The sequence below is a fragment of the Pseudorca crassidens genome, chromosome 1 (genome assembly GCF_039906515.1).
Source record: "Pseudorca crassidens isolate mPseCra1 chromosome 1, mPseCra1.hap1, whole genome shotgun sequence".
Taxonomy (NCBI): domain Eukaryota; kingdom Metazoa; phylum Chordata; class Mammalia; order Artiodactyla; family Delphinidae; genus Pseudorca; species Pseudorca crassidens.
In genome coordinates, this window is record NC_090296.1 from 11,778,614 (window position 1) to 11,800,725 (window position 22,112).

Consider the following 22,112-nt stretch of genomic DNA (forward strand, 5'->3'; position numbering starts at 1 on the left):
TTGAAAAAAATGACAGGTTGATTTCAAAATTTATATAAGAAAACAGAGAACCTAAAACAGCTAAAATAATTTTGAAAAATAAGAGCAAAGTTGAAGGACTTACACTACTCGATTTTAAGCCTTACTATAAATTTACAAAATAAAAACAGTATGTCACTGGCATAAGGATAGACATATAGATGGATAAAGAGAATTGAGTCCAGAGATAGACCCACATATACACAGTCAATCAATTTTCAACAAAGGTACCAAAGTAATTCAATGGAGACAAGACAGTTTTTATAAGAAATGGTGTTGGGACAACTGGATATTATTCGTGGAAATAATGAATGTCAAGGGGCTTCCCTGGTGGCGCAGTGGTTGAGAGTCCGCCGGCCGATGCAGGGGACACGGGTTCGTGCCTCGTTCTGGGAAGATCCCACATGCCGCGGAGCGTCTGGGCACGTGAGCCATGGCCACTGCGCCTGCGCGTCCAGAGCCTGTGCTCCGCAACGGGAGAGGCCACAGCAGTGAGAGGCCTGCGTACCCTCCCCCCCAAAAAAAGAAAATAATGAACGTCAAGCCTCACCTCATACCATACATAAAAAGTGACTCAAAAATGTTCATTGACCTAAATATTAGAGATAAAACTATTATATTTCTAGAAGTAAACACTGGAAAAAATCTTTATGTCATTGAGTTAGGCAAAGATTTCTTAAACAGGAGACCAAAACACAAATGATAAAAGAAAAAATTAATAAAAATGGATTTCATGGTTTAAAAGTTTCACTTCTCAAAAGTCATACTTATGCAAACACAAAGGTAAGCCACAGAGCAAAAGCGAAATTTTTCAGAACAAAGGCCCTCTATTCAGAATACATAAAGAACTCTTACAACTTGATAAGAAGACAACCAAAAAAAGCTAAGAAAAATGGACAAAACATTGGAACAAACATTTCCCAAAAGATATACATATGGCCAATAAGCACATGAAAATATGTTCATCACTGCTAGTCCTCAGAGAAATGCTAATTAAAACCACAATGAAATACAGCTACACACACACTAGGATGACTAAGTTAAAAAGACTGTCAATAGCAAGTGTTGGTGAGGATGGGATATGGAGCAGCTGCATTGCTGGTGGAAATGCAAAACATTACAGCCACTTTCAAAAACAATATGGCAATACCTTACAACAGTAAATACCATACTGTCAAGCAATTCCATTCTTTGGTATTCACCCTAGAGAAATAAAAACATATGTCCCCATGAAAACATGTATGCAGATATTTTAGCAGCATTATTCATAATGGCCAAAAACTAGAAACAATCCAAATAATAGATACAAACCATGGAACACTACAGAGCAATAAAAAGAAACAAAATATTAATACATGCAACAACATGAATGAATCTCAAAAACATTATGCTAAATAAAAGCAGTCAATTAGAAAGACTATGTATTGAATGATTCCATTTATATGAAATTCTAGAAAAGGCAAACTATAGTGATGGAAAGCAGATCAATGTCTGCCTGGGGCTGGGGGTACAGGAAGGAGATCAAGAGCAAAGGGGCACAAGGAATCTTCTTAAGGTAAGAGAACTGTTTCATATACTGGTTAAGGTGGTGGTTACAGGATTCTATCTGCTTTGCAAAAGTCATTAAACTGTGCTTTGAAAATGGGTGAATTTTATTATATGTAACTATTTCCACAATAAACAAAAAGAGGACAAAGTAACATGCATTCCAATATGTAGGTATTTGGGCATGTCTACACTAGAAGACAGAATGATATAGTCAGATGCTTGTACTTACTTATATTGATTAAGTTTGGATTTATGAGAAATAAGGTAATATTTAAATGAATAGTGTCAATTTTATTTATATTTGACATTTCAAGTTAAGAGCTAAATAAACATATATACATGTGGAATCACCATGAATAGGCTAGTTCATATAAAGACTAATAAAGATATACTGCACAGGTAACTCTTTTAAAAACTCAAAAGAGGGGGCTTCCCTGGTGGTGCAGTGGTTAAGAATCCACCTGCCAATTCAGGGGACACGGGTTTGAACCCTGGTCTGGGAAGATCCCACATGCTGCGGAGCAACTAAGCCTGTGCGCCACAACTACTGAGCCTGTGCTCTAGAGCCCGCGAGCCACAACTACTGAAGCCCACATGCCTAGAGCCCGTGCTCTGCAACAAAAGAAGCCCCTGCAATGAGAAGTCCGCACATTACAACGAAGAGTAGCCCCTGCTCACCGCAACTAGAGAAAGCCCGCACACAGCAACAACAAAGACCCAACTCAGCCAAAAATAAATTAATTTTTAAAAAAAACTCAAAAGAAATAGAGAGAGATTTTTAAAACATTCAATAGAAAGTGATCCATACAGAAGATAAGCAAAAAAGACCCAACATACATATGATAGGGATCTCAAAGAATGTCAAATGATAGACCAAAATAAATATTAAATTATATTCTATAATTTCAGAACATTTTCCTAAAATTAAAAAAAACTTGAATTTATACATTGAAAGGATACACCACAATCACTTCAGCATGACCAACGCTGAATCATATTACAGTGAAAATTACTTTAAAAAGAAAATAAAACATCATTTGGGCAACTAGGCAAAAAGGCTAAGACACTAATACGGGAAAGAAAACAAGATTCTCCCCTGACTTTTCAACCAATTCCTAATACCCAAAGAACACGGTGTAACAAATTTAAGACACTCAAGGAAGGGAAATATGAATCAAGGATTTTACATGTACCCAAACTGGCCTCCAAGTAAAAAGCTGCAAACAAACTATTATAAACTTGCCAAAACTCAAGGTACATGGATCCTGTGAGCCCTTCCAAAAGAATCTCTCAGAAAAAAACACTCAGACAACCAAAAAGACTGAGAGAGACAGTGATATAAGAACCACTGGTGAGCACTAAATATAACTATTCCTATAGAACAAAGATAAGCCATGGTCATAAAAGAGAGAATATAGCAGACAAGTATAATTATCAAAAATTGGGGTCGGAGGAATAAGGAGTGCATATGGATATGACTGTCGATTAAACGTTAACTGGAAATAACAGGATATTACTTTAGATCAGATACTGGGATAGAAGGAGCAAGGGAGAAGAGGTTACAAGCTAATTTCAATATTTTTCAACGTAGGGAACCAGTAAGTCCAAAAAAAAAAAGTGGACTAATGGTATTATATAAAGGTATTAGTATAAAGTTAACCAACAGAATGAACAAGCAGGTAAAACCAACTGCATAATGAAATAACATAGATACAAAAGACAAAAAAAAAAAGTATGATAGAACTGAGGCCAAACATATTAACCACATCAATAGATGTAAATGGGCTTAACTCACCTATCGAAAGAAAAGGATTTTCAGATTGGCTAATAAATCAAAATCCAACACTATGCAGAATACAAGAGACACACCTAAAACAAAGAGATTCAAAAGAGTTAAAAATAAAAGGATGGAGAAAGACATATCAGGCAAACACAAAAAGAAAACAGGAGTCTTAATCTTGATATCTGACAAGGTGGAATTGAAACCAAAAAGCATTACAGTATATTAAAAAGGCCACTTCATAATGGTTAAGGCTACAATTCACAATGAGGATATTACAGTTATTAATATTTATGAACCCAATAACACAGCAATAACTTTAATTAAGCTGAAACTTACAGGAGATGCAACCAGAAATAGACAAAAACACACTAACAATAGGAGATTTAACATACCTCTCAAAATCCAAGATCAAGCAGACTAAAAATTAATAAGAGTATAGAAGACTAAAACAACATAAATCAGGTGGATCTTTTAGATCTATATCAAACTTTGAACACCAATAACAGAGATTACAATTTCTTTTCAAGTACACGTGGAACATTCATAAAAACTGACCTAACCTTACACCACAGAGAAAAGCTCAATAATTTCCAAAGAATAGAAAAAATGCAAATATCATCCTCAGACTATAATGCAGTAAAACTCAAAATCAATAACAAAATAAAAAGATGTTAACTAAACTTGTGGTTATCTTTTGCAATATACACAAATACTGAATTATGTGCACACCTTAAACTAATGTTATATTTTAATTATACCTCAAAAAGAAATGAAAACGCACACACAAAATAACAAAATAAACAAAAATGCCCTTCCATGTGGAAATTTACAAGCACACTTTTAAACAACACTTGAGTCAAAGGCAAAATACAAAATTAAATTGCAGAACTTTGTGAAAATAATAATAAAAACCTGACATCAGAATCTGTAGCCTACAGCTAAAGAAAGTGTCAAATAAAATATATTGCATGAAATGCCTGATCAAAACTATTAAAATAAATAAACACCCGACTCAAGAAGCTAGAAAAAAAACACCAAAGTTTAAAAAAACGATGTCTGGGACTTCCTGGTGGTCCAGTGGTTAAGACTCCAGGCTTCCACCGCAGGGAGCATGGGTTTGGTCCCTGGTTGGGGAAGTTCTTCATGCTGTGCAGTGCAGCCAAAAAAAAAAAGAAAAGATGTCTGGGGAAAGGGGAATTAATAATAAAAGTAGAAATTAATTTACAAACCAAAAAAAAAAAAAACAGTGGAATTAATAAATAAATCTAAAACTGGTTCCTTAGAAAAGAAATGAATAAAACAGACAAACCACTAACTAGATCAGGAAAAAATGGGATAGGGATGGGGAGAGAAAACACAACATTAAATATATAACATTAGAAATGACAAGGAGAAAATAAACATCAAAATAGGGGAAATCTTAAATTTTCTAAAAGACTCTTCCGCATAATTCTATGCAAACAAATTTGAAAACTTAGATGAAATGAAAAAAATTTAGAGAAATAAAACTTACCAAAATTGACCCCAGTAGAAACAGAAAGTCTAAATAGAACAAGGGTCATAGAGGAAATAAAGGAAAAAGTTAAAAAGTTCCACTACAAAAAAGCAGCAGGCCAGATGATTTCACAGGGGAACCCTAACAAACTTTTAAAGATCAGAAAACCTCAATGTTACTTTAATTATTCCAGAGCATAGAAAAAGAAGGAAATCTTCCAAACTCATTTTATGTAGTCAGTATAACATTGTTTCCAGAACCTGACTAGAATTACTCCCCACCCCACCCCAAAAATGGACCAATCTAACTTGTGAATATCACTGCAAATATTATTAAATAAAACATAAAATCCAATCCAGCATATTAATAAAGTTAAGAGAAGAAGTCATATGGTCTCCATAGATACAGAAAATAAACTTGACAAAATTCAACACCATTCAAGTTTTTTTAACTCAATAAAATAAGAATTGATGGACACTTCCTTAGTATATTACCTCAGCCCCCCCAAAATCTTACTTAATAGAGAAATACTAGAGGCTTTGCTACTAAAATTCAAAACCACACAAGAATACGCTCTATGCTATATTTAACATTGTGCTGGAAATATTTGCCAATGCAATTAGAAAAGTGAAGGTAATTAGAGATATAAGAACTGGATGGAAAAGAATAAAATTATTTTCTATTTGCAGATTATATAATTAAATATCTTGAAAACCCAAAGAATCGATGGAAAAGCAATTACAAAAAGAAAATAATTTGGTAAAGTAACGTTAGAAAATAGGCATACAAAAATCAACAGCCTTCGGGTATAAAAATAAAAATATAGAAGAAAAGACAAATCTCAATTATGATAGAAAAAAAAGGATTTCAAAAAACATTAAGCAGGGGCTTCCCTGGTGGCACAGCAGTTAAGAATCCGCCTTCCAATGCAGGGGACACGGGTTCGAGCCCTGGTCTGGGAAGATCCCACATACCTACCGCGGAGCAACTAAGCCTGTGCACCACAACTACAGAGCCTGTGCTCCAGAGCCCACGAGCCACAACTCCTGAAGCCCAGCGCCCAGAGCCCGTGCTCTGCAACAAGAGAAGCCACCGCAATGAGAAGCCCGTGCATCACAACGAAGAGTAGTCCCCGCTCACCGCAACTAGGGAAAGCCTGCGCACAGCAACAAAGACCCAACGCAGCCAAAAATGAATAAATAAAATAAGTAATAATAAAAATATTTAAAACAAAAAAAACACTAAGCATGAGCTTAACAAGAAATTCTAAAAGCACCCCCTCTAAAAGCACCTTTTTGGAAAGGCACAGAAAGACTTGAAAATAATTGGAAAGACATACAATGTTCTTAGATAGTGAGATTCAATATCCTGAAGATGCCAGTTCTCCCTAAGTTATTTTATAAATTTAATGTGATACTCAAAAGTACCATCAGGCTTTTTTCTGGACCTATGCAACTTGATTGTGAGATTAGTTCGGAAGAATGAAAAAGAATAGCCAGAAGAACCTGGAAAATAAGAAAAATGTTGAATGGGGGAGAGGGGATTCCAATACAATTCTCTACCAAAAAAAAAAAATTTCAGCCTACAGTTTAAAAAAAAAAGGAGAGAGTGTAGTAATGGTCATAAGGAGCAAGTACTGGCTGCCTGTGAATAAGTCATGCCAAGTTCACTTCAATTTCTTATTTCTTTGGGGGAATCTGGACAGAGTAACAAAGGAAAGCTAAAGATAGAGTATATACATCTCAGCAGAGTAGACTCAACTGTAAGCTCCTCTAGAGCCTGGTACAGAGCCTGACACACTGCAGACACCCAATAGATATTTGTTGAATAAGAGAACAGACAAGTTGATAAAATATGGATTGGGTAGTACCACAGTAGGATGCACTTGCAGTTGGTGAAACTGTCTTATCTAAAATGTATTGATCAATGGCTCAAAAGCAACTTGAAACAAGCTATTTAATGGCACACCACATTCTTTTTTTTACTTCTTTTCTCCTGATCAACATTTTTATTTTGAATATTTTATATAGGGATGCATATCATTTTGGTAGTTGATGCAAAACTAATGGAGAAATGTCTATTATGTTGAATGATAAAATCAGGCATAACAATGAGACGACACTAAAAAGATGAAATTAGTAGTTTGTAGTGGGTTGAATCGTGTTCCCCAAAAAGTTATGTTCAAGTCCTGATACCCATAAATGTAACCTTATTTGGAAATAGGGCCTTTGTAGATGTAATCGGATTAAAATGAGGTCATACTGGATTAAGCGAGGCCCTAAATCCAATGACTGAGGTATTTATAAGAGAAAAGAGAGGGAGATTGGATACAGAGACACAGAGGAGACACAGGCCATGTGAAGACGGAGGCAGAGATTGGAGTGATACAGCACAAGCCGAGGAACACCAAGGGATACCAGCAACCGCCAGAAGGTAAGAGAGAGGCAAGGAAGGCCTGCAGAGGAAGCAAGGCCTTGCCAACACCCTTATTTTGGACTTTTAGCCTCCAGAATTGTGAGAGAATAAATTTCTCTTGTTTTAATCCACCCAGTTTGTGGTAATTTGTTACAGCAGCCCTAGGAAACTAGCACAGGGTTAAACAAAGCTCTATTATCGTCCCACTGCACAGCTGGAGAATGAAGGAAAACAGGCTTAACAGGTATTTCCTATGGAAAAGATCTGGCAGTTTCAGCAGACCAGAGGCGTGACATTATAATACAAAGAGCTAAAGGACTCTTTACATTTTGAAATACAGATTCCTGTACTCTGCACTAGTGAAGGTATGTATAAGGTATTGAGTCTTTTTCAAGTGCCACATTTAAAGGACGACATAAGAAGGACCTGGAACGCATATTAAAATGTAATGTAGGGCTTCCCTGGTGGCACAGCGGTTAGGAATCCGCCTGCCAATGCAGGCGACACAGGTTCAAGCCCTGGTCCGGGAAGATCCCCCATGCCGCGGAACAACTAAGCCCATGCGCCACAACTACTGAGCCTGCGCTCTAGAGCCCGTGGGCCACAACTACTGAGCCCATGTGCCACAACTACTGAAGCCCGTGCACCTAGAGCCTGTGCTCCACAACGAGAGAGGCCACCGCAATGAGAAGCCTGTGCACTGCAACAAGGAGTGGCCCCCGCTCGCCGCAACCAGAGAAAAGCCCGCGTGCAGCAACAAAGACCCAATGCAGCCAAAAATAAAATAAATAAAATTAAAAATTTTTTTAAATGTAATGTAAAAGTAAAGTGCCTCGAAATTAAGTCATGCTATCATCCAACATCAGTGAGCAGTTACTGTATGTATATGGTATATAGTCTAACATCTAGGAGGAGCTCACCCAACTCCCAAAGAGGTGGAGCTCTAACATGGGTCAAAGGTGATAGGAAGTTATTTAAAGATAGGAAGTGTTTTAAAGAAGAGAATGATAAAAATGACACGATAGCCTCTGTATTTTAGATGGATCACTAAGGGGACTACGTGAGGATAGATTTGATGGGGACAAAAGCAGACACAAGGAGATAAATTAAAAGGCTGTTATAATAAAGAAATGATAAATTCCATAATTAGGATGGTGATGGTAAGAATAAAGAGGACGTGGGGTACCTGAGGAATATTTAAGACATAAAACCAGAGTTTTACATAATACAATAACACTTGACTCTCAAAAGTATTATGAGAATGAATTAAGCTAATATATGTCCAACTGCTTATTACATAATAGGCATAAACAATAGATATCTAAACCCTGCTTTCTAGAGATCTTAAGATTCAAATACATAGAACTCTGACATGTTAAATTGGTTATATGATTAGGAGTTATCTATTTTCACTTCTGAGGCAAGCTCATTTCTTCTTAAGATAGCATTATATATATATATATATATATAAATGTACAGGTATATAAACACACATGTGCATATATATACATAAGTACCTATGTACACACACACATATCCTTTAAGTTTTGTCCTAGTGTCAGACCAAGCTTCTAAGACCAATGAAGATGAAATACACTCTGAAATGCTGAATATCCCTCCAATTTTAATCCCACATCAAATAGTAAATGAGACTCACACAATAAACTATATACTGTTTAGAAGCATTGTCCTTTCAAGAAATGTCCAGAAGGAGAGAAAAACAAGACAGAAATAGAACGTATGGGTTGAAAAGAGCTAAATATTCTAAATGAAATGACTGAGCTTTCCACACTACAGGAAGCGAGCTTGTTGATAAGTATACATTTTTGCTTAATGTAGTTTTTTTATGCAATAAACATTTCATTTCTAAGCCAATGTATGTGTTCGTTTATGCAGAGCTACCCATATCTTTTCAGAATATGAAAAACAAATGCATGTGAATTTCCAACATAATAATACTGCAAAATGAAAATCCCAATTTAAAGCCTATTTATTGGTTGAGTAATCAATACAGAAAATTTGCACAGGTATACTATCAAAGGATCCAAGTCAAGTTACAGCATGAAGAGTCCCTGACTTCAGATGTATTGTCACTTTATCTTAAAAGAAAAAAGAAGCTGGTTGCGTGCTACGATTGTCTACCAATTAGGAATCGTGATTATTATGCTGAATATACTAAGAGAAAATTTTAACTAAGAGAAAGAACCAAAAATATAATGAACATTCAGGAAAAGTGTAAGTTGTTATATAAATACTATAAAATTTGATTTAGCAAATATGTTTTAAGTACTTTTGACAACTGTATTTTTATTCACCTGTAAATCCATTTGAAAAGCATGTGAACATTGTATATAGTACAGAACTTCACATTAATGAAAATATGAAAACTTCAGGTGAATGATATCCAAAATGTAATTATGTAATCCTTCTTTATGAAAGACATTTACTTCACCTTCATTCATTTTTACTTATTCAAGAAACAGTTTTTGTGCAAACACTGCCCTAGACAATGATTTGCATGCTGAAGACACAGAGATGAACATAATACCGTCTACACACAAATTAGGGCAACTAACAAGAAGACTAATTATTTCAATACAGTGTGAGCACACGAGTAGGGCATTCAGGGGAAGAGTGACAATCACGCAGGGCTTCCAAGCTAAATAATGAACAATAAGTAAGCATTAGGAAGGCAAAGAAAAGGGCCGAAAGAGAAAGAAAGCATGTCAGGCAAAAAGAACATCGTGCACTGGAAGAACTGGAAAAAAATAGTCCAATGTAACTAGATCAAGGAGTTAGGGCAGGGATTTAGTTGGATGGGCAAGAATCATTAGGGCTTAAATAGTAATGGTAGAGAGTAGGAGAAGTTTAGGAAGACTTCCAATTTTTTGACTTAGGTTAATCGGTGGATAGATCATGGAGCCATTCACCAAAATGAGTATTATAAAAAAGAAGTACAAGTTTGGGACAGAAGACAATGAGTTTGGGTTTGAGTTGCCTATAGGACGCTTCGATAGGCATAGAGGCCATAGTTCAAGAAACACGTTTAGACTAGAAAATTGAATTTGGGTGTCATCCACATAGAGGTGATAGTTAATACCACAAGAGTGAATGAGAGAAAGAGTCTGTGGGATTTTTTTTTTTTAAAAAGAGAGAACTAATGACAGAATCCTGTTTTTAAAGATAGGGAGAAGAAAGGTAGCCCTAAGAAAAAATCTGAATAGGAATGGCCAGCAAAGAAAGAAGAAAAGGAGAGTTTAAATAAGGAATAGAAAAGCTAGTGTCAAATCATGCAGAGAAATCAGAGCTAAAAACCTGGTGTTCTTTTTGCGACCACAAGTATGGTTAATAGGTACACTCTAATTTTTACACATGTGAAAAAAACTAGAGTTCCGTCTATGAGAAGTCAGCTATGTTGTTGTGCAAAGATTTCTAAATGACTACAGGTTGCAATGATATTCAAAGGAGAAGGGCTTTTATATTTTAGTCACATTACCAAATAATGTACATAAAAATAAATAAAACTACCTATTGATTTCTCTAAGTATGACCCTTAAATATGTAGGGGATAGGGCTTCCCTGGTGGTGCAGTGGTTGAGAGTCCGCCTGCCGATGCAGGGGACACAGGTTCATGCCCTGGTCTGGGAAGATCCCACATGCCGCGGAGCGGCTGGGCCCGTGAGCCATGGCCGCTGAGCCTGCGCGTCTGGAGCCTGTGCTCCGCAATGGGAGAGGCCACAACAGTGAGAGGCCCGCGTACCGCCAAAAGTATATATATATATGTAGGGGATAGGAGCAAGTTCAACTTCAAATCATACTGCTAATTATCTATACTCTTAAAACTGTTTGTTTTGATGTAATCAAAAGATTTTTAGTTATTGAGATAAAGATGCTGAGTAGGGTAATAAATACATTAAACATGGCACACATTCACATTTCTGTCATTAGCTATACTGAGATTATACCCCAAATATCAGCAGGTTAATTTCCAAATTTGACAAACATTTTGATGGATATTTATATGAGTGATTTATGTTAACCAGATGCTACACTGTCATCATAATACAAAAGGTGATGGATAGGCAGTTCATGCCCTAGAAATGTTCTGTTTAGGTGATCAGCCAGTTCCCTGCTAGATATATCAAGTCAAGGAATTGCCATGCAGGGATCCACTCCCACCCAAATACGTTAGGTTGATTGTTGTAGAAGAGACTTGGAGACAAGCAAAGGAGAAAAAAAAATAGCCCAAGAGCCCATGTCCCATTTAAACAATGGCTACTTTTTTTCTGCTCCACTCTGGGCTGGTGGTGGCGGGGGGAGTGGGAGGACTAGATCCAAACTTTATAATTATCCTTATTTTAGCAGTAAGCACAAGGTTTAATACTTGATGATAATGATAATAATAATGAGCTAACTTATTTATTAACTCCTCATTATATGCCAGGATTCTGTGCTATGCACTTTTCATGGATCACCTCATTTAATCTTCACAACTATGACTATCCCCATTTTACAAACAATGCAGTTGATGTTTAGAGAGGTCGAGTTAACTTGTCCAAGGGCACAGAGAATGCAAGAAGCAGAGCCAGGATTTAAACCCAAGCAGCAGTCTGATTCTAGAACCCTGACTCTTAACTTCTGCTGTTATCAAAAGCAAGCTTCTTTTGAAAGAGCACACCCAAAGTGCCCCAGATTGGTCAATTTTAACTCTTAAAAGACAGGGAAAATGGGGGGCGGGGGTTAGATTCCTCTTTCTCCTCTTTAGAATCCCAAATGAAAGAACTATAAATTCTTATTTTTATCATTCTATATCAGCTACATAAACATTTTCACTACAGTGAACTTTGACTTTAAGAAAAAGAAGCATTTCAAGGAAAATACCTGTAACTCTTGTGCAATCGCCTGAGAAATTGCTAGGAAGCTTTCACCTCCTGTTAGATGTTCTGCACAAAGCACAGGAAACTGATTGAATGTATAAAACAAGCTCCAAAGTATATCTTAACTATACCTACACTCTCTTTCATCATTATCACTTATTTTATTAAAGAAAATGCTACTACATAAAAATAAGATCATCTTTCACATAACTGGGATACATTACATTTCAAAGGTTAAGTCACGTAATTTGTTTGGTTGAAATGCAATACTTCCTCTTGCTGGCTCAACCAAACTATGTCCACTTCCTGTACCAAAGAAACCTGTACCTACATCCAGAGGCCTCAGAGTAACAGAAATATTATTTTGACACTGCATTAAGCCTCCATGTCCCCTTTGGTCCTTAGGCAAACAGTACTATGCACACTCCTCCTGAATGCAGAAAAGAAATGAACTCTCTCGTTCTCTCATGTTCTGGTGGTCTTCACATCCAGTAGAAGAGAAAAATCTCACGGCCCTCCCTTCTCTTTCTCCTTCCTCCTAGCCGTACTCCTACAGAGTCCAAGAATCACAGATCTGCAACTTCACTTTATTAAAAAGTATTCACCCTTCATAAATAGTAACCATGCAGCCTTTCATGTATTTGCTCTATTTTCGGGTATATAACGTGCACTGGAGTGTCAACTCATTCATGTTAGTGCACGTCAAAGAGAGAGAGAAACGAGATTCTTAACTTCCCTCCACCCTAGATAAAGATGCCGAAAAACACCCAAAGCACCTCATCCTTTTCACAGTCTACTCCTGTGTTACCTCCTTTGCCCTCCAAAATGCTAACGGCTGAACAAAGATAGCTGCTACTCCGACTCCTTACTTTACAGATGAAAACTCTGAGGCACAAAACGATTAAGTTAATTGCCCAGTTAACTGTCTCACAGTTAATCAGAAGGACATGAAAAACTCAAATCCATATGTCCTAGCTTCAAATATGGTATCCTTTCCATCTACAGATAAAAAAAAAAACAGAACAAAACCTGTTTTACAAAAAATTCTAAACTACCTACTAAACTACACACTATGTGCACTACACAACCTAGTCCACAGATAGATTTTATCCATCTTGGCACTAAATGCCCAGGAAAGAGACAAGACAAAGCATCCAGTGCATCTCAAAGTATAACAAGGAAGAGGACAGTAATACTCACTGGCTTTAACCTGATATTTCTTACATAATATGTAACTATAAAAGCAAATGACAGGTAGTGGTTTTTTTAACAACTGTACTAAAATAAAACCTTTAAGGGTGTGTTATCCTCAAGTTCTGCACCAATTCCAACTATGTTACCATTACTCAAAACGTAATGCATAATTTTTTCAAAAGCCTCTGTAGAAGCCAAATTTATCTTTGAGGGTTAGATTGAACTAAAACAGGCCAAAAAAATCACAAAAGAACTTCCTAATGATTTAGAAGAGATGGACTAATAAGTGGGAAATGATTGTCAATATCATAACTATCATTTATTGAGTACTTGCTATATGCTGGACTCACTACTCAACATTTTATGTGTATTCTCTCACCTATAATCACAACCACCCCACTGGCTTTATTACCCCAGGTCTACAGATGAGGAAATAAAGTTCATAGAAGTCAATTATTTTGCCCAAGGTCAAACAGTAAACGGCAGAACTAGGATTCAAACTCAGGTGTTCCAGATTCCAAAAAAAAAGAAAAAATTTATGTAGAGGTACAAGCACTGGATGGTAGGTGCTCATAAAGGATCTCTAATGAAGCATCAATCTGGGAATTCTGTGAGTCTTCAGTTCATTTAACCTACCTGGTGAATAAGTGACATACTGCATTTTAACAAATACAAGCTACTGCCCCAAAATAATGAGACTACTGTTTTTTGGTGTCTCACAAAATGGCTTTAATAGCCATTCCAAAGAAGAATTAAAAAGACTTTCAAGCAGTGACAACATAACTGTGTGCTGCTCTGAAAGAAACTAGAGTCAATTCGTTGAATAGCTTTTGGTATACTTGTCAAAAATTCAAACTCATTGCTTAATAAAAACACCTTTCATTTACAGAAGTTTAAGTTCCTGAATCCTTCACATGCACTCAGGAAAAGGTTTCATGTTAATCAACCTACCAAGTACATACCAAAGGCCTACTAATGCGCACTGCAATAAGAAATGCTACAGGGAGCCTATTAGAAACTTCCTCTGTCCACAAGGAGTTAGCAGCTTGTTTCCAACCAAATACACAGCCAATCATTCCTGGGAAAACTAAAACCCTCCTGCTATTTTTTATAGTTTGTGTGAGCTGCCCTACAAAGGAAACCTCTCTGGAAAAATAATTAGATCATTTTTCCAGAGCCCCTTTCACTTTCTTGCAAGCAGTGGCTCTGGCTTTAACCTCTGGTTGTGGTTAGTTTTAGCATTAGTGCTGGTGTTATTGAGCTGATTTTCCTCACACTGAATCCAGAATTCAGACTCCAGAATCCTCCCTCCCCCTTCTCTGCCTTCTAGCCTCTCCAACCCAAAGTGGAAACTGCAGACTCGAACTCCCCTATGGCTCCAGCACCGAGAACTGGGCATGCTCAGAAGGCCCGGCAGGCTCGGGTGGCACTGACAGTTCTCCGCCCCTGATGTGCTGCTGCCCCCCTTCCCCCACTCCAACAAGAGATACCGAAATGTTTATCTGAAAGATACGAGGCCTCTTTTTCCCGAAAATGACCCCATTTTAATTTCGTTTCGTAGGGTCTTTCGGTCTTGCCAAACCCCACCACCAGCCGAGGAAGCCCGCATAATTTTTCAGCACCGGGGACAGCGCCGCGCTCCCATTAACGTCCGCCCTCCCCCCACCTTCTCTTCCCCCCCACGCCCCACCCCCCACCCCAACTTCAGCCCCCACCCCCGCACCAGCACGAGGCCAAGGTCTCCCAGCAGCCGCAAACGCTGCAACTGCAATAGCTCCCAGCCGGAGGCCGGGCCGGAACGCCGGGCCGGCTGCTACTTACACTGCTCCGCTTTGGTGGACATGGTGCTGTCCAGATGCAAAGGCTTTGCCCCAAAATCTGTGTCGTGTGAGCTCCCTCGCTCCGCCAGCGATGTTGCGAGGAAAAGAGCGCATACCCCCCACCCCCACCCCCTCGCTTTCCCCCTCCCTTAGGCCCGTGTCGCTACCATTCGGACAAAACGCACATCAAATTGCAGAATTCGGTCCCGGAAGGTTAGGAAATCGCCCCCGGAGAAATGGGTGGGATTTAATAGGCGGCCAAAGGCTTCCTGTCCGTCCCCTCCTGGAGCTGCCCGCGTTGATGTGGGCGGGGAGACCGAAAGGAGGGAGCAAGCTGCGGCTCCTGGTGAAATGGGAGAATGGGCTCGACCGGGGGAGGAGGATTTCCATTCATAAGGCGCACGGAGGGGACGGGTGTTTCCCAGAGAAAAGCCTCTTAAAGTGCCGGAGTCCCCGACCATTTGGATCTCCCATTGGCGTTCTCCGGGCCTGTAAATCCTGCTCCGGGAGCAGCCCCGGTGTCTCAGCGGTGTGACCGGAGAGGGACACAGGTGCGTCCCACGCCTGGTCTCAGCCTCCGTGCGGCAGGAGGGGGAGGCGGATCAGGGGCGGGCTGGAGAGAGCCGGGGCCGGAGGGCGGCGAGGATGCTCCCGAGGACCGCGAGGAAGGAAATGCAGAAGTAACCCTCAGCATGGCTTCCCGGCGTGCTGCGGTCCGTGCCCTGTCTCCCCTCTCTAATGGGCTCTCCTGCTGATGATCAGGATGGGAGGTCCCAAGGCCAGGGGGCTGTGAGAAGACTTTAGAAGTCGAGCCTAGGGAAGGAGGAGATTTCCACGGATGGTGAAGCTGGAAGAGCCACAGAAAAGGAAAATGCAAGATTGGAAACAGGAGGAACCTAGGTGGGCTCCCATGCAATCACCCAGGAGGGAGACAGGCACGTTAGGAAGCCCCTCTGCTGGGAAACCAAATGAAGCCAGTAGAAAAAGAAGGCGATGGAAACACACCTCAAGCATATTAATAGGAAAATACTTAAAGAATCAAGTAGTGAAAAGACATTCTGAGCCTGGACTTGGAGTCAGGAAGAATCAGATTCAAGACTCAGTTCTACCACTTACTTATTCATTCTAGGACAATCCTAATCTCCCTAAGCCTCAATTTCTGTAAAATGGTAACAATAAAACCTGCCCTGTCACCTAAAGAGTTAGTGGGTGGATCGAATGATATAATGAATGTGAAATTCCTTTTAAAATTCAAGTACTGTGCAAGTGTCAACCATTATGACCATTCTTAATTCAAATAATTTAAATAGCCGGTGAAAGCTGAGGAGCAATGATCAAAGCAGGTTAATTTAGCAAAAAGCTTTGGGAACAGAACTGAAAGAGGTGACCAATTATTTTTAATACTGATAACTGTGGTGACTAAATCACTGTTTTTCCACCTCAACAACAACAAAAATCCTTAGTTTAGGTGAAAGAATGTTAAATTATATGTGATATGGACAAAATATTCAAAAGAAATCTTTGACAATTAAGAAAAAAAATAAAGATCATGGCACTAGCAGATGCGGTGTCTGGTGAGGACCCACTTACTGGTTCATAACTGGTGTATTTTTGACATGACCTCACATGGCAGAAGGGGCGAGTGAGCTCTGTGGGGCCTCTTTTATAAGGGCACTAGTCCCAATCCACCTCCTGAAGGCCCACATCCTAATACCATCACCTCGGGGACTAGGATTTCAACATATGGTTTTGCGGGGGGGAAAGAAACATTCAGCCCGTGGCCATGTCTGTCTGCAATCTCTATTCTCAGGCTAGGGTCCTGGTTGGGTAATATTCCATGGGCTCTACTTTCTCTGCCTGGGCTGAGAACACTCCCTCTATTTCTTGAAAACCTCTAACTTTGTAGCATTCAAATTTCCTTTTCAACGAAAAGCTCTTCCCTCGACAACCTTTAGTTGACAAACTTTAGTCATTCAGTAAACACTTTTTGGGCTTTGAATACAATCTTCATGGTGACAGCTCCCTAAGTTTATCTCCAGTCCAGACTTTTCCCTGCATTCCAGACTTGGTCCTCTACTGTCTACTCAACATCTGCTATTGTGTGTCTAATGGGCACTTCAAACCATGTGTGGCCCGAACTAACTCCTGGTCTGACCCAAGCCACCTTAATGTCTCACATTGTATAGAATCCTCACTAGTCCCCCCTCCATGATTTTCAATACAGTTTCCTGAGTAGTCCTACTAAAATCTAAGACAGAACATCCTTCTTCTTGGCACAGAACCCTGCAGGTGCTTTCCATCCCATTCAGAGTAAAAGCCAAAGTCCTTAAAATGGAGAACAAACCCTGAATGGTCTTTCCTTCCCAACTCCTGTCATCCTCTCTGACCCCATCTTATCCCACTCCCTTGGCCCCAGTGACCCTAAGCCTGCTCCTTGGAAACTGCAGGATCACTCTCATCTCAAGATCTCAGTCCTCGCTATTGCCTCTGCCTAAATGTTACTCCCCCTGTAAGCTGGCCTCATGTAAAAACTGTGCCCAGCGATCATCCCTTGGGGGAATTTTAATTTGAAGCTAAGATCATTGGGTTTTGGGGAGCAATTAAAATGATGATTCTAAAACTGTTTTATTTAGCCTTGAATAAAATTAAATTTCAAATCAAGCCGGACATTTTTAATAGCAACTTAAGAAAAAGGGAAATTTTGAACTGTGAATGTAAGTATTTCAAAATACAAAGCATTGAGACAGCTGTTATATTTAGTTATCTAAATAAAGGTGAAAACTTTTGGATGCCTGTAAAAAAAAAAAAAAGAACAAATGTCAAGGAAAGTTTTTTCTGAGTAACCCAAAATAGTCTATGGACAACAAAGAAGCTGCCCATTATGATACACACAGTGGCCAAGTTTCATGATATTGGTGAAAATGTTCATAAAATGTTAGGGACTTGGCTCTTTAGGATGTACACACAACTGGACTGTGTCACCTCAGTGATTGCCAGGTTGGTCTGGCTAATCAAGCCGATCATCCTGTACTATTGTTCATTCCTAAAAACACATCCCAAAGAGAAGTTCCTAGCTTCAAAGATAAATGATGATGTAAAGAGTGATGCTGAAGAGTTAAAAAAATTGGAATCATTCTGAAAGAAAATGTGAATATAATATAAATTTCTGAGAAGATGACAAACGTTCTATGTGAACAAAAGAAAGCTCAATGATTTATTCAGAAATTTCTGGGAGGCTTGAGGCTTTGATAAAGAAAATAATAATTGAATTTTTTTTTTTTTTTTGGTGGTACACGGGCCTCTCACTGTTGTGGCCTCTCCCGTTGCGGAGCACAGGCTCCGGACGCGCAGGGTCAGCGGCCATGGCTCACGGGCCCAGCCGCTCCACGGCATGTGGGATCTTCCTGGACCGGGGCACGAACCCGTGTCCCCTGCATCAGCAGGTGGACTCAACCACTGCGCCACCAGGGAAGCCCTAATTGAATTTTTTTTAATTGGTATCTTGGATAACCCAGAAACAAAGTAACAAAGTATATTACTCCCTCTTGGCCTGTTTTACTAACCCTGCTGTTTGTCATCAATGAAACCTTCTACTGCCTCATTGAGAGAGTATAATATTATTAAGGAATGGACTCAGGAGTTAGACAGCCTGGGTTTGAATTCCAGCTCTGCCTGGGTGTGACCTTGAACACGTTACTTCCCTATGTCTCAATTTCCTCACCTGCAAAATACACATAACATAGGTTGTTGTCAGAATTAAATGGATGCACATAAAGAATCTAGAACAGACAAAACTATAATTCAAAAAGATACATGCACCCCTATGTTCATAGCAGCACTATTTACAATAGTCAAGACATGGAAACAACCTAAATGTCCATCGACAGAGGAATGGATAAAGAAGATGTGGTATATATATGTGCAATGGACTATTACTCAGCCATTAAAAAAAACAAAAGAATGCCATTTGCGGCAACATGGATGGACCTAGAGACTATCATACTAAGTGAAGTAAGTCAGAAAGACAAATGCCAAATGATATCACTTATATGTGGAACCTGAAATACGACACAAATGAACATATCTGCAAAACAAAAACAGACTCACAGATACAGAGAGCAGACTTGTGGTTGCTAAGTGGGGGGGCGAGGGGGGAGAGGGAAGGAATGGGGGTTTGGGATTAGCAGATGCAGATTATGTATAGGATGGATAAACAACAAGGTCCTACTGTACAACACAGGGAACTATATTCAGCATCCTGTGATAAACTATAATGGAAAAGAATATGAAAAAGAATATATATATGTATAACTGAGTCACTGTACTATACAGCAGAAATTAAACACAACATTGTAAATCAACTATACTTCAATAAATGTTTTTTAAAAAGAATCTAGAACAATCCCTGGCACGTGTTAAATGACATACGAGAATCTAGAATAATCCCTGGAACATATGAGTGTTTGCTTTTGTTAGCATTACTGTCCAAGCCACTCAAATGCACTCATTCCATTAAGGTTTATGCTGACTATGTCAAACCATTCAAAGCCTGAAATCATCCATATTATTGATATCCTAATTATCAACCTAGGCTCTTACAACTTCAACCTCCTAACATGTCCATTGGGCTAATTCACTAACCTGAACCATGTCCATTATCCAGTTTCTCCATTCCAACAGATGGCCTGACTTACTACATCAAAGAAACAAATAGGAACTCCCTCACGTTCCTTGTCTTTGTCTCCATTGATCTTCATCAACCTTTCTTTCTTTTCTTCTATTTCAGAAGTAATGCCTCTCTACACTGCCAAGTGAAGTGCTCTTTTCTTCTTAATCTATGCCTCTAATTATAAATGCATCCATTAATTGCCCTTTCTTTCCAGCATTTTAAGTCTCTGTCTTTTCAATGGATTGTTTCATTCTGCTCACAAACATGAATAAATTTTCCACTCTGGAAAAGCTCTACTTGGCATCACACTGAATAAGTGATCTCCATTTCTCCACCGGCTGTCTCCATTTCTTCAGCATCTCACCTATTACCATATCCTTACTGAAACAATTTCTTGCAATAGTCACTAATAATTTCCTAATAGTCAATTACAATTATCTCTTGGTGACTAATTCCGCATTTTAAATATCTCCCTATCCATTTTTGAAACTCCCTCTTCCCTTAAGTTCAATGTTATAATGTTCTGAAAAATCTTCTCCAAACTTTTTGGTGTTTGTATTGTTTAAGGAAGTATTTCCAACATAGAAATATAAAAAATAATGATGTCATAAACACTAATTTTGCCTCTACCCAGTGCCATCAGATCTTAATACTTTGTCATATTTACACTAGATACTTTCCTTTTAAGAAATAAAACATTTTAGATTCGTTAGAAGCCCCCAGCAAACTTACCTAATTGGTGGTTATTTATTCAGCAAATACTTATTGAGTACCTATTATATGCCAAATAGTGTTCTAGGCACTGGGGGTACTGTCGTGAACAAAGAAGACACAAATCTCTGCTTTCGTGTCTTCTAGTGGGGAAGACAATCCAAAAAAATTTAAATATGTAAAACATATAGTGCATTAAGTACTGGTAATTACATAAAAGAAAAAATACTAAGGCAGGGAAAAGAGACAGGAAATGTTGAAAGAGGTTGTAATTTTGGATAGAGTACATTTTAGATAGGGTAGCTACATACACTGTATGTATCTATATCCAAAACAATATGTATTGTTTCACATATTTTTAACTTTATATAATTATACTATACATATATTTCTGAAACTTACATCTTTTAACTCAACATTGCATTTTGACTTAATCATATTGATATATATACATATTACTACTTTATTCATCTTTACTACTGTATAGTATTTCATTTTATAAATATCTCACTGTCTATTCACCTACTTTCTTGTTGATGAACATTTAGGTTATTTGAAATTTTTACCTATTACAAAAAAAATTGCAATGATCATTCTTATACATATGTACTTCTGCAAAAAATTCTCTAAGATATTCTCAACTTCAGCTTTTACTAGATACTGCCAAATTCCTTAACAAAATGATTGTTATCAACGTATATTCTCTCCAGTTTCCACTTTCAATGTGCCCAAATAAACTACTGCTGGTTCTACCCTCCCAAAAATAATAATTACAAACTCAACACTTGGAAGAAGGAAATGGCACAGGAATATGTTTCCTCTCTTTACGGCTTTTAGCCTGAGGGATGGCTTTAGTTGGTGCTGTACAGGGTGGCTAAAACTCCAATAGCATACTCACAGCCTTTTTAGTCTGAATTACCAAAGCACATAGTTTAGAACAACCATATCTACTGGAAAGGGAAAGGGTAACTCCTAGAAAAAGAGAGCCTGAAAGGAGGAAATGTAAATTATGTGTTTCTGCCCAAATCTCTAGCTGATCCCTGAACAATACACATGCAGGGGATGTGCAAACAACAGTCTAGCTAGGGATAAAAGAAATAAATTCAGATTTAAGCTAACACCTAAGAGTTAGTTTGTAGTTTAAATTGAATTAAATTAGTTATCTGCTAAAACAAAAAAATCAACACCTTTCAGAGGAAAATAACGAAGTTCAATCTTTACAACGTAACATTCACAATGTCCAAAATACAATTCAAACTTCCCTGACACATAAAGAAATGTGACCTATTCTTAAGAAAAAAGACAATCAACAGAAAAAAACTCAAGATGACCCAGATGTTGGAATTAGCAAACAAGGAATTTAAAGCTTAATTCTGCTCACTGAGGTAAAAGAAAATATGCTCATAATGAGTGAAAAGATAGTCATGTCAGCAGAGAAATAGAAAATACATTTTTTAAAAAACGAACTGGAAATTTTAGAACATAAAAATACAGCATTTTAAGTTAAACATTCACTAGATGGACTTAATAGATGAAGTAGTAAAGTGAATATAAATCCATGGAAATTATCCAATATGAAGAA

General features: G+C 38.3%; 1 protein-coding gene across 9 annotated transcripts in view; it reads right to left on the bottom strand.

Moving 5' to 3' along the window:
• UNC79 (unc-79 homolog, NALCN channel complex subunit) overlaps nt 1-15,771 on the bottom strand; it is a 248,943-nt gene extending 233,172 nt beyond the window's left edge. For 8 of the 9 annotated variants that reach the window (XM_067727065.1, XM_067727087.1, XM_067727077.1 and 5 more), the window contains exon 1: nt 15,152-15,263. In XM_067727065.1, coding sequence (XP_067583166.1) covers nt 15,152-15,173 — 22 coding nt within the window. In that variant the 5' untranslated portion in view covers nt 15,174-15,263. Of the gene's footprint in view, nt 1-15,151; nt 15,264-15,335 lie in introns of those variants that run through there. The other variant, XM_067727070.1, reaches the window with a different exon arrangement.
• Between the last annotated feature and the right edge of the window lie 6,341 nt (nt 15,772-22,112).